This window comes from Glandiceps talaboti, chromosome 11 (genome assembly GCF_964340395.1).
Source record: "Glandiceps talaboti chromosome 11, keGlaTala1.1, whole genome shotgun sequence".
NCBI classification, from domain to species: Eukaryota; Metazoa; Hemichordata; class Enteropneusta; family Spengelidae; genus Glandiceps; species Glandiceps talaboti.
In genome coordinates this window covers 15,040,601-15,054,420 of record NC_135559.1, presented here as the reverse complement: position 1 = coordinate 15,054,420, position 13,820 = coordinate 15,040,601, and the positions used below count along the sequence as shown (strand labels likewise).

The following is a 13,820-nucleotide window of genomic DNA, read 5'->3' as shown; positions in this document are numbered from 1 at the left end:
ATAATACACCAAATAGTGACCTCCAACACACACTTTCTCATTTCACAGTTGTTGCCATGGAAACAGGTTATTCGAGGCTAGTGAAAAAAAGTATTAAATTTACCTTTCGTCATAAACGAATGAATAGTGGTGTTTTATTGAATTTGTGGTGACTAGATATCTTGCTGAGTTTTGCCGTTGGTGATAATGCTATCAAATTAAATGTATGTACCGCGCACCGAAGCATACCAGTCCGAGGGACCTTAATTCTGACGCTCCTCGGTTCCCAGAGGATTTTCAAGTACCGGCATAGACTTGGTAGGATAGACTTTCGAAATATATTCTCCTCCTCAATATACATTCAATTTTTCCCCCAGCGTCTAGAGACCGAAAACCTGTTTCGGAATGCTCAAACTTAGAGGTTAAAGAAAGTCAGAACACATCTATATAGTACACTAACCATATTTAGACGGATATACACTCCCCTGTGGTCTCAACACATAACTTTAAATTGAATCTACACTGTAGCTGAGACTTAATGGGGATTATGAGTTTACGATTCTTTATCTGTCATTGGGAGGCATCTGCATGACGTAAGTGTAATACCGTCAGCGACAATGTACGTGCCTGCCTTTCAGGCTTTCTCCGTGAAATTAAAATACACTCGGCACAGTTGCGGAAAGCTACAATTTTCAATGTTATACTTGAAGGACTGTTGTGAATATCATGACTAAAAAAAGATGGGCTGTCCTCATTTCAAAGGTTGGCTAATTAAGTTCGATTAGACACGCTTCAGTGATTCCCACTTTTCAAGTCATCCCATGAAAACTAATGAAAAGAGTGCATAGATACGCGTGTACATGTATTTATATATGCAACAGGTCGGTGGAAAGCTTACGTCAGCTTGTTGATTTCGTTACGTCAGATGTACTTAATAAGGTTAATTCATTCTCGCAAATATGCAAAATTAACAACAGCGGTTAAATCTAAAACATGCAATAACTGCCCCAGACAAAGTAATATGGAAAGCCACAACGTCAAAGTGTTTTTTTTTTCATTTTCTCTTTCTCCGCTTCGAAGATTTTGAAGGTGACATTTGTAAGTTTTCTGTTCAGTGCATTTCATCCGTATTTTTAGCTCTGCTGTTCGTGACAGCAGAACGGAGCTCAAGGGTTAGATTGATTCTCAGTTGTCGTTCTCTTTCCGCCAACTTTTTTCTGTTTTCATCTTCTTCTCTGAAACTGGCTGTCGCATTGCTTTAATAGTTGGTGTGCATGTCCATGGGGTGGGGGGGGGGTGAGGGTGAGGCTTTTTGCACTTATTCATGCCATGGCGATATTTCTTTTTTCTGTTTTTATCACATTTTTGGATGTTTTTTGGCAAAATAATATTTCCCATTTTGGTATTTTAGGGGTCTGTGCAATATAGTCCATGCCAAGTTGATGTTTGTAATTTTTTGTTTTTAGCAGATTTGTGGGCGTAATTTGTCATTGGGCACACTCCGTTGTAGTCTATCAGCTAGCCCTCGGATGTTCTTCCGATAAAATACGACACACCGCCGAACAACGCTATCGAGGATGGAACTCCAGGCCCTCACATGCGAACTTCGTTCGCTTATAGTTATAGCATCGAAAGAAAGCCCGAACGTCTAGCAGCAAGACTAACTCCGTTGTAGAATAGTTGAACTGTTTCTAGACATTTATATCTATCATGTATATACCGCTATAACATCAGATGATTCACCTGTGCCATTTATGTAACAAAAATAAAATTTCTACTAGGTCGCTTATTAGAGGTTTCTTTGTCTTTTTTTAAAAAAAGGTTTTGTGTCGTGGTATTTCAAATTACTGACTTTTGTGGATTCATTGATGGTGTGATATTTTAGCTCATAGCTATAACAGCTGTAAATATTGTCATACAAAAATACAACTTACAAGTTGTGAAATAATATTTCGACTAAATTTGAAATATCTTAAGGAGTGACGCGGGAAGAGATTGATAACGGAGACGATAAGACAATGAATTTGAAAGTAGACAAACAGTTAATGATTTTACACCCCGATTATGGTTGCCTACAGAGGGCGCTAATCCACACAGTAGTAGAGTCGTGTAGACTATAAATTGAATGTACCATGTACTGGTTTGCTATTGCTAATGAACCCATCGTGCTTACAATTTCTGGGGTTGGAAGTGTACACCAGGTGAAAATAACATCTATGAAGTAAAGTATATTGAATTTGTAATTAAATAAAAGATTATTTTCAATTGATTTTTTTAAAAAATTTGCATTCATTTTGAGGGGGTTGGCAAATTAGATTTAAATAATAAAAATCTTCTTTTTCAAATTGTTGGGTGATAAGTTTTGATGAGGTAAATAAGTTGCCACCGTAAATCATATAAAAATGAAGGTTAAAATGAATAGACATTTACGGGAAATAATGACAAAAGTATTACAGGAATGTTTCTCTCCGATATAGTTCAGATCGTTTTCTTTCATGCCTGAATGAATGCCAAAGGTTGTTATTTTTTTTGTCATCGAATTTGCCCGTGCTGACGTCACTACCATCGACTCAAAGAGCTTGCTAAAAATATACGTGAAGATTATTTATTTTGAACGGCGTAATTTTAGTCACAAACATCGTAATAGCCGGATATGACGTCAGTGTGACTCTCTCGCTTTCTTTTTTTTGCAGATAATGACGTCACTATATTGTAGACAGCTGAGTGGTGCATGTAGCAGTCTTACTACAGCCATTCGCACACTGAAGGTGATCGAGAAGGCTTTGCGACATGCGATCGAGGATGAGGTGGGCGTCGTTACCTTGGCGATGATTACGCGACATGTACGAGTAGTGCAGCTGATAGCCAGTTTAGTGGGATTCGCTACTTTGGAAACGGAAATGAGTCTGTATTTGAAGAACACCCGTAAAGAAGATTTTCAATTTTTTGATAACTATACAGATGACGCCATGAAATGTTCTATCATTTCCATTTTAAAAGTAAGTCTAGTCTTCGTTTAATACCCAGACTCTGCCACTGGAGGGCGCTCTTCTGCCCCCCCCCCCCCCCCACAGGTACTGCCGCCTCCACGTGCAGGGGGTAACAGAAGTCAGAGTCTCGGTAACGAAAGCAACTCATCAGTGCCCGATTTTTTTGGCAAAAGATAATCTTAAATAAAAAAAGAGAAATTTTCTGTGAAGAAATAACTTTAATGAATATGGTGATTATCTTGAATTTCGGTTCCTTGAATTTTGTAGGTCAAAATGTTCCAACGAATTTACATTACAGGAGAATATGTTCTATCATTTGTTGGGGGGGGGGTCTTTGTATTGAAGAGAAAAAAAACACCTTTATATATCGTGAAATGTTTTAATTCGCTATCAATTTTATTGAATTGAGTTGAGTTGAAATTTATTAAACCAGAAAAAAATTATAAGTCTTTGAATTTTAGTAGATCGATTAAAATAATTCTATGAGTTGTGAAATCGTGTCACAAGAAGTTGAAATACGTAGGAGCTGAAGAATATAAAGAGTTTGATAAGAAAACAGGCAGAGACTAAAATTGTCATGTGTACGATTTATTTTGTGAATTGATACACACACAGACACACACACACGCACTTACATATTATTTAAAAAGATATTTCTTTAAAGTAAAAAAAGACAAAAAATAAATGTTTTTTGAAAAATTAAGAATGAAGGACACATAAAATTAATTTTAAAAATCACAATAAACAATATATCTGGAAAATTCAAATTGTTCTTTTTGTTCGGATTGCCATAATATGCAGACAGATAGCTTGACAGATTCACACTTGTATATGCATCCTTATCAGACAATGAATGGCAGACTCTATTCTCTATTCTGTACATGTTATGCATTAGTAACTGTAAGCGCGCCCTCAGCGGCGCTGAAAAATATTCTCCTTCACATTGTAAATACAATTTGAGAGTAAATTGAAGTGTCACTTGAACTATCATAAATGTATTACGATTATCTAAAAATGTAAGAAAAATATAGTACTTTGTGTCTATAAACGTGCATCAGTCGTTTTTCATGAAAGGAGACTTGAAATCGAGATTTCTAGTAGCAAGATGTGTAAATACTACGATGGAAACCAAGATATAGGAAAACTAGACTAAAACTCCCGTTGTCGACATGCTTTGATACAAACTTTGATGTAATTTCGCTCACAGTAGGGCGGTGTTTCTGGTACCAAATTGTAATCAAGTGGCCACATATTTAGCCCCTATTCAGTGTTTACACTATCTTGACTACAAAGTGATTATATCCATATAACCAAGGCACTGCTTTCACCCACTTGTCTAATCTGTCACATGGTGACATGTAGCAACGATCGATTTATTTTGTGTCAATCTTAATTTGCCAATAGCTGCATTGCCATAGTAATACTACATGTGTTGGTCTGAAAATATGTATAGAACGATTTTATATCATCTATAGTATGTCTATGTTTATTTCAATCTTAATTTTTCCTGGTACAGTAATTTTGATTATTGCTAATTTTTATCGTTGGAATATTTTACTCTCCAACGTCTGTAAAATGTAGACAAACGTATGTCACTTCAACTTCAACTCTCTCTCTGTTTGCAGGAAACCGAATCGATCCACCATGCATCTGACAATCTACCAACCGACCCTGATGACAGATTCAAAACAGAGGAAGGCATCGCCATCATCACAACTTCGTCCGAGGAATTACTATTATACTTGTACAACATCTGTAAGTTGGTGACTCCTGTATCCGTGCATACACAATCACCGACACTTCGTAAGCTGAACGGCTTCAAACAAGACATCAAACGACTAAGGGAACGTCTACCTCTGAAATACATCATGTCCTTACGACACTGCCAACAACAGATTATCTACAACTGAGTAAAACTCTGTTACGGTTCACAACTGCAATGAACTGACAGTAGTACAGTTATTCATAAGATTATGATCTGCGCTCTTGCAAAATCAATGAGCTAAAATAATCCCATTGGAAACGTGATCGCGTGAGATACTTTGCATCACATCCTGTCAAAACGTCAAACATACATTTGAGAAGCTTGGAAACCGATTGGCTGCTGCAACTTAGCACCATTACGTCATTGACCATATAAGGCATCACCATAACATCATTGACCATATAGGGCACCACCATACGCCATTGGCCATATAATACGCCACCATTACGTCATTGGCCATATAAGACACCATCATTGACCATATAAGGCAAAAGCCTGTTATCATAAACCTGTAGTATTGCTACCAATAACAATTTGCGCTCATTCCATTGGATACACGACATACAGACCCTGTGACAGTAAGCTGGGTGGTACGGTGTTCTAAAAACTTGCCTCCCTGTGATCACACTTGCAGAACATTTTGAATACCATTTCATATGTTGGCTTTCAGATTGAGGTATATAGCTTTCTATAAATAATTCATCATTTTCAGTATTGACAAGGAATATTAAATAATATGTTTTTGGCAGTTGTACTCTAAGTATTTCTGATAATTTATCCATTATTATGATTAATATTTAGGAATAGATACACAGAATATGTATGCAAATCATGTAATATTAGAATTAATTTTTGTAATGTATATTCACTTGTATGATATTTTGATCAGAGTTTGAACACAACATTCCATCGCCACACAGTGGAGTTGGGTAGAAACAGAACACTGTTCACTACCCTTTTGTTTCTTAAGGTACTGCTAACTTGGAATTTTCGTTAAAGACCTATTTTTGGTTATTTCATTGGACAACAACAAAAAAACATATGAGAAGTGACTAAAATGTCTTCTTGTACATTAACGCAATGTACCAATCTGGTAATTAGTCAAAATTAGTCTTTGAAAACTAGCTGAAGACTGTAAAATCGTAAAATTTTCTAGTAGCAAAGTATCTAGGTTTATAGTACTAGCCTATGTGAAATGCAATCAATGCACAACTACCGCAAAATGGTATGTTGTTTTGCGACGATGACAAATATCGGGTTGCCATAGAGGGTCACATTAAAAAGAGTAACGACTGGCGAATACCTAGTTGGAACATATAATATCATGTACCTGAAGACCACTATATCTATGAAGCTGAAAAAGGTACGGATGCAAATTGCAAGTTTATCAAGTTAAAAGGATTAGAACCAGATTGGCAAATTTTACTGTGCTATTTCTGTTTTGAAATATTTGCAATCACTACTAGAAAACTTAGAGATATGCAGTATTGTAGTTAGACAACATAAACCATTCGATGACGTCACATTAATTCATACTTATTTCAGAGAACAAACCGACATGTTTACAAACCTACATGAGTTTCGTGTGTTTGAAATATTTGATTACATGGATATAGAAGTGTTTCCAGTTCGCTAGTATCCCGTTAAAGGTATCCTCGCAAGTCAGATGTGATTCTCAAGCACATTTTTCCTCTAACGCAACGAAAAATTAGTACGGGGGCGTCTGTTCAGGGAGAAAGTGGTCTATGACGAAGTTTAAAGATAGCTTACGTAATTCTGACGTGTTAGGTGCTATAATGTTGTATGCAATATTTCATATATAACGTTCTTCAGTTTTTCAAAAGCAATTTTACACACCCACCGTATTTATGCTTGAAAAAAATTGTGTGATTCATGATTCTTAAGATTAAGAAAAAGTACATTCGCTATAAAAACGGAAATGACGTCGCATCGATTGAGTTTACAATAGAATGCACTATTTGTTGGTTATAACGGGATATTTTCAACGCGCTTGAGCACTCAGTGTCATTACATTTATGCAAAAGGGCTGTTAGACGAATTCACAGTTCATTGACGACTAAATTCGTGCACTGAAAAACGTCATATCCGTTATGTTTATGCAAAAGATATAGTTTATTTGGCTATAATTTAGGTCAGGATTCACACCATTTTCAGTTACAAATATGCAAATTAATCAGTCAGTTTTTTACAAATTTTTTGTTTCTTCAAATTTTGAAATTTACAAGTTCAACTTTTATGGTAAGAACTTTATAGAAGATGAAATTTTCCAAAAAATTTGATTCTTTTTATAAAATTTTGGATTATTATTTTGATTTGGATGTAGGAGGATGTCGTTAAGAGGCTGAATTGTAGTGATAGTGGAACAAATGGCTAAATCATGCTGACAAATTCAAATATTAATACATTTATATTAACAAAGCATGTGTAAGTGTAGTTTTTACTATATTTTTTGAATATATGGTGACGGGTTCAAAAGTGTAAAGGTGTGATTCAAGAGAAAGATTTTTTTTTTCTGGTGCGGAAATCAGAGATGTAGCAATTTTAAAAAAACGTGTATCTTTTTGCGAAGATTTGGAGAACTTTTATGGTAAGAAGTTTTTAGAAGATAAAATTTGCCGAAAAATGTGATTCTTTTATAAAATTTTGGATTATTATTTTGATTTTGTTGTATGGGGATGTCGTTAAGAGGCTGAAATGATTTTTGAATAAATCTCGTTGACTTGACAGAAAAGTTATAATCTTTTCAGAAATCTAATTCAGAAAGTTCTTGCAGCAAAGTTTCAGGTTAAGTCTCGTATGTTATGGTGCCATTGGGTCGGTACGAACAGTGTTCATGTGAAGATTTCTTTCTGGAAGTTAGTCGGTACTGTTTAATTGTTGGAGAATAAAACTTTTAACATTGATCAACTATTAATGGATATTCGTCGTGATCGTGACAGAAAAGCAAACAGAAATTAAGACTTTCTGGAAAATAAAATTTGATTTGAGCGGCAAAGCTTTAGCAGACGACAACAATACTTTTGGAGGGAAATGTCGAGCAGACGACAATGTCATATGTTAATAGTAATTGTTCATTGTCATACATAATCATGACTGAAGTCATCACACTCTGGCAGCAGATTAGTTTTATTTTCTTGAAAAATAGCTTTACAAATCTTTATAAAATTCAAATACCAAAATAGCCTAATCCAAGAGAGAAGACTTGAGTACTCGGGCGAAAAACAAACATTTTGTACACACACTCAATTGATAAAACTTGAAACTATACAATCTAAGGGAAATAGCACATTGTCTGTATCACGTTATTCTTAGTTTCTGGTTCATTCATAGTTTTTTGAGTCCAGTCGAGAATACCAAAGATATGGTAAGTTGGGTGTGTGCTGTGTGTACTTGAATTCAATGAAATTCAATATGGCGTCGAAGCGTAGCATTTTCTAGCTACAAAAAAACTTTTGATCCTTAACTACTTGCTGAGTTAACATATTCATGTAGGAGCTAAGAGAGATTAAAGAATTTGCATAAATAGTACATCAAACCCACCACTCTTTCGCATTTAAACAACCACTCCAGATGTTGAGACACATACATCAATTGTAATATGTAAATGTCTCCACCCCATTTGCATCTTACAAGGGGAAACCATGGTAACCATTCACCGAGATAATTAGTAGCTGTCTCTAGTGTATAGGTTATCACTTTTTGGAGAAATTTAAACAATCTGAAGTGTATGATAACTACTAATAGGATGGTTGATAGAATTGTTAAATTTGAGTAGAATGATTATGTTACTGTTAGAACAAGTCATGTGAACCTTTCAAAGTGTGCATGAAAGGCTATACATTTTAGCAACTCGTTCAATTTTGCTTTTCCTGTAGACATTATTTTATTTTCTATAATGTGTTAACCATTTTGACAATCTTAGTTGTTTGCTAATAAACTAAGATGGTTCTTTGTCCATCAAAAGTGGAGTGTCATGTTGTCGTCATATCTTTCAGTATCGTATAGTGTTTTCCAAACTCTAAGGTATCCTAGACCAGAATCAAAGAAATTAACTCATAAAGACCCCCCAACTCTTTATAAAGTGTTTACAAAAGTACCATCTTGAATAGTGTATTATGGGAAACACGCCTGTCATCTTGAATGGTATACTTTGAGAAACGAACCTGCCATATTGAATAGTGTATTATGGGAGACGATACGTTGTTCCCTTTTATGAGCACAAATCAGCCGCTGTAAGCAATCTGTCATATTGTTTGTAACATAACTACAAATAATGGTTCACCTGAAACTTGCAGGAGGGCTAACCTTTTGAATAAATAAATAAAATAAAAACAAAATAAAATAAAATTGTTGCTAAAAATAAAAAAAAATGTCTCAGTTTAAATTAGGACTATTTGTGAAACATTTCACTCGTATTCAGTCATCATATTTTCATATATATTAAAATCAAAGATCTTGAAAGAAATTTGGGCCCATCGTCTGTTTCAATTGCAAGGAAATCAACAATCTTTTACATTTTGTACTTCCCCATTCGGCGGCCATATTGAAATCTAAAATGGCTTACTTGTGACACCTTTCGTTTGAAAACGTAAATTAAGGTAAAATAACTTCTTATAAAATATATAAACTGCAATTTCAACTCCTCAAATACTGCACAGTAGTTAACTGACACAGTGCTACAACATAATATCTCGAATATATGATATATATATATTTACACAAACCAATATAAATATAAAAAAAACAGTTTGGCACAAAAATGTTATAAATTTTCGACACAAAACATTTCCTAAACAATAATTATGCAGTCATTACGTAAACATTTGTAATTTACAATATCGGTTCAGTAACACCAAAATGAATGACACATTTCGTCAATGTACAAGCCATTGGTTGGATGGAGTATGTGCGGTAGGCCGGACGGAGACATTTAGCGTGAGTACGCCCTCTGTGGTAGCAATATAAATAATCCGTACATTTGATTTCAGAAAAATGAAAAAAGGCCATAATAACCCATTTTAATAGGTGATGTGTCCTGCTCAGTAAAGCTGTGATGCAAGTCAGTCGACAAACTCTTTTAGGTGTTCGGTGCGTCACTGCTTTGCAGTTTTTGCATCTTTCATCGCTTCTCTTTGGCATTTCCCTTTGGTGGTGCATTTTAAATAGCGATACATTCAGTCGTCCTGCAATCAATTCGTTCATTATTGTACGATGCACATTTTGGAAACACTGTTGCCAGCATGCCGGACAAGTCCACTTCGGAATACCTCTGATTTTCCAGCTCTCAGCCTCAGCATATGAGATACGCCTAGATACTCATAGAAGTCTATTGTATCTGAACTATCCACATCAACTTCTACCATGGCTTCCTGCATGTACAAAGGGAAAAAAAGTTCAGTAAGATTGTGCCAGTAATAAAACCACAGGGGACAGGAGAAAAAAAATTGAAATTACAAATTGAAAAAATATGAAAAGAAATTGTGCATGTATTTAACTACTTTTTATAGAATTGTCAAGTTCTGAACGCTGTGATTCTCCATTATTTTGAAGAAGAAGAAAAAAGATCGATAAGTAAATGCAGTAATTGGTATAAATCAATAATCAATAATCAATAATCTTATCAATCAATATAGTCAACTTGTTCTTTGGTTGAACTTCCCCATTAAGATACAACCAGCGACATGTTAGCATGCTCAAGCAGAACTTGTGACGAACAGGTAAACAAATGAATTGGGTTTGATAACATTTGGCACTGAATATTTGAACTACAGAGACTTGTATTACATCTTAGGCCAAAAAAAAAAATTGTTTCTGGTCAGGTCATTTTATCTAAAGGGGTTTGACGACGCAATTTTTATTTTGTAATCGTCATGCATGTCACTCAATCTACTATTTATGGCAGTTACTGTTCTTTTTATTTAGTACTTCAGAGCAAGTGTGTATGTGGGGACAGATGTCATTTACTTGTTCATGATTAGGTCTGCAGTCGTCTTCACTGAAGTAGGGAGAGTTATTGTTGTAATTCCCCCATGGATCTGCAGACTGCATGGGGTGGACAAACACGTAAAAAAATCGACGCGGAGCGGGGATATTTAAGTGATACGCGCTGACCAGAATCAATTCTATTGTTTTGCCTTATGGCTTGATCAGAGCAATAAAAAAAGTTCATGACCTCTTTACAAGTCATGAAATGCCATGGAAACTTGAAATTCCTTTGTCGAATGTTAACTATTTTATAAAAAAGGCCCTTGAAAAAGTTCTTATCAAATGATGAAATGTAATACAAGTCCTATCTCTAATACTTCCAATATGCTGTGCCAAATGTTATGAAATCCGATACATTTTTTACTTCCCTGTTTCTACCAAGTTCCACTTGTTCATGTTAGCCTGTTGCTGGGAGTCAAATGATTCTGCGCTCAATTGAAGCGTCTCGAAGGTCAAAGGGTTTGTCTGGTTTGTGAGGGCGCCCTCACACACGACATTTCTTACAGGCCAGAAAGATGACGTACCTTAATCTGTGCCGGTGTGTAGTAGTTACCAATGGTACTTTGCATTGCAGCCATCATTTCTGACATATCAAGGGTAAAGTCATCGTTCGTGTCATACTTACGGAAATTCTCATATTGGTCTTTTATCTGTAGGAAAGAATGAAATGGACAAAAAGGTATAAATCAACAGCGAAAAAAGGAAACAGTCTAGGGGATAGAAATTTATAGATAATAGAGAGAGAGAGAGAGAGAGAGAGAGAGAGAGAGAGAGAGAGAGAGAGAGAGAGAGAGAGAGAGAGAGAGAGAGAGAGAGAGAGAGAGAGAGAGAGAGAGAGAGAGAGAGAGAGAGAGAGAGCAATCGGCCTAAAATTGAATTTTTTTCTTTAACTTTTTGTGAATGAACTATATTTACATTGGGATCATTAAATAATCACGTGATCAGTCCCCTGATCATACATCTTCCTATCATACTTAGGATAACGTTGTGATGGCGTTTTCTCTTTTTACTTCAATATTTTAGTTCAATTGATACGCTCACTATATGTGACAGTTACTAGGTGTATAGCTAGAACGTAATCCTACCTGATCTTCGGTATAATGTGGAAAGAATTTTTGTGCTTCTGCGACGTCCAGCTTGCCATCATCGTCGACCAACTCTGGATGTACTATAACAAGACATTAATACATATGGTTAAGATCCCAGGGTTATGATATTGCATTGGCGAAAAAACCCTGAAAAACTGAAAAAAAGCTGAAAAATTAATTGTGTGTTTGACAATGCTGAATGCGTGTAGCAATAGCCTCTTTCTCGCCACGTTTGATCTCAGAAAACCAGTATAATTTGTGTATCGTTGTCTGATGATGTAATAAACATGGGCTTCTTGGATATGTAAGAAACATTGATATCAACTCACTATGTGCGTGGCCCCCTATTGCTGGTGGTTTCTTTCCATCGCTATTATTAGTGAGTCCATTATTCCTCGGGCTCGGTTCTCGGTGTAAATCTATCGATGAGTCATTTCCTGACGTACTTGTAGTCTCTGCACAACTGTCTATGCCCACTAGACGTTTCTGTATCGGTAGTAGTTGACTGATAAATAAAATAACGTGAAAAGAAAGAAAACGTTATTTGCTTCATAGGCATTACGAAGAATAAGAACAGAGTGGCAAAAATATTCCTTTATCCATCCATCCATCCATCCATCCATCCATCCATCCATCCATCCATCCACCCACCAACCCACTCACCCACCCATCCATCCACCAATCCGTCTGTCTGTCTGTCTGTCTGTCTGTCTGTCTGTCTGTCTGTCTGTCTGTCTGTCTGTCTGTCTGTCTGTCTGTCTGTCTGTCTGTCTGTCTGTCTGTCTGTGTCTCTTTCTGTTATCCAAAGTTTGTCTGTTCCTCTATCGGTATCGTTAGATGTGTCAGTAATGTGCCATAATACATTACTTTATAACCAGTGTCCTAATGATCACCTGTCACGTATTAAACGAGTGAAACATAATCTTACCCGTTCTTGTACGCAGGTGACAGTTTCTTTCCCAGCGGGTGGCCCAGCACTTCCTAATATCAAAGAAAAAAGGAGAATATTTATCATAGGAATGGAAATCGAATTTTACCATTTATTAGGTGCGCCCCAAAACACCAGATTCGATCAAGGGGCGCATTATATTTGAGAGATATAAGATGCTCCTGGTTTCTTAGATATCACTTTACTATGTAGTGGTTTGAGTTTAGACAAATCTACAATCATGCAATATTTATGAAAATCAATGGTTACAATACAGTACGAGTTGGATCCTGAAACACTTCTTTCCAGGTTTCAAAATAACGTGTGTTCAAAACAAGGTCATTTATCACGCTTCCTTTTTTGTGCTATATAATAGTACTACCGTTGAACTATCCAAACTCTCTGGTGAACAAACTATCTTTGCAGAAACTTTAAGTATACTGGAGTAAACCATAGCCTTTGAAGAAACATCTATGATCAAATCCGTCACCTGACAATGTTATCCTAGCAGGTACCCATCTATATGACCCTTTGAACTTACATTGCTACTGTAAATGTAGTGATCTGGCAGATCTGCTCGAAGTTGTTCAAGTTTACCAGTTTTCGCCCCTCGTAAAACTGCATCAAGGAGGTCTCTGTATTTTTCGATGTCATTTTCACTTAGCTTTTGTTTCTTTTCTTGTCGTTCAGCCATAATTCTAAACGAAAGGGAACGAATTAATAGTAAATATTAAGAAAACTGCAATAAATATCATAAGAGATGGTTCAAATATAATGTAAGAAAAATTTACACATATTTGTTCATTTATGAAGAACTACAAAAAACATGCATTGCCATATATACATTTTTTTTTAATTTTGACGATATAGTTAGCAGTTTTCAATCCAGGACTATAATTAATTCTTGGTTTTCTTGAACCTCGGTTTCAATTAAATACAGACGTCGACTCGTGAGAAGAAATACACAGATACAGACATGCACGGACGCACACTCACACATGTACACACACACACACACACACACACACACACACACACAAATACACACATACACATACACACAC

At 35.9% G+C, this 13,820-nt stretch overlaps 1 protein-coding gene across 1 annotated transcript; it reads left to right on the top strand.

Moving 5' to 3' along the window:
* Positions 1-2,675: 2,675 nt before the first annotated feature.
* LOC144442064 (uncharacterized) lies at positions 2,676-8,365 on the top strand. The gene is made up of 2 exons (XM_078131335.1): positions 2,676-2,978; positions 4,595-8,365. The coding sequence occupies exons 1-2, from the start codon at positions 2,676-2,678 to the stop codon at positions 4,877-4,879; spliced, it is 588 nt and encodes a 195-aa protein (XP_077987461.1). The 3' UTR covers positions 4,880-8,365.
* The last annotated feature ends 5,455 nt before the right edge of the window (positions 8,366-13,820 follow it).

Coding starts and splice junctions, on each gene's coding strand:
- LOC144442064 (XM_078131335.1), top strand. CDS start 2,676: ATGACGTCACTATATTGTAGACAGCTGAGTGGTGCATGTAGCAGTCTT. Junction 2,979..4,594: donor CTATCATTTCCATTTTAAAA/GTAAGTCTAGTC, acceptor CTCTGTTTGCAG/GAAACCGAATCGATCCACCA.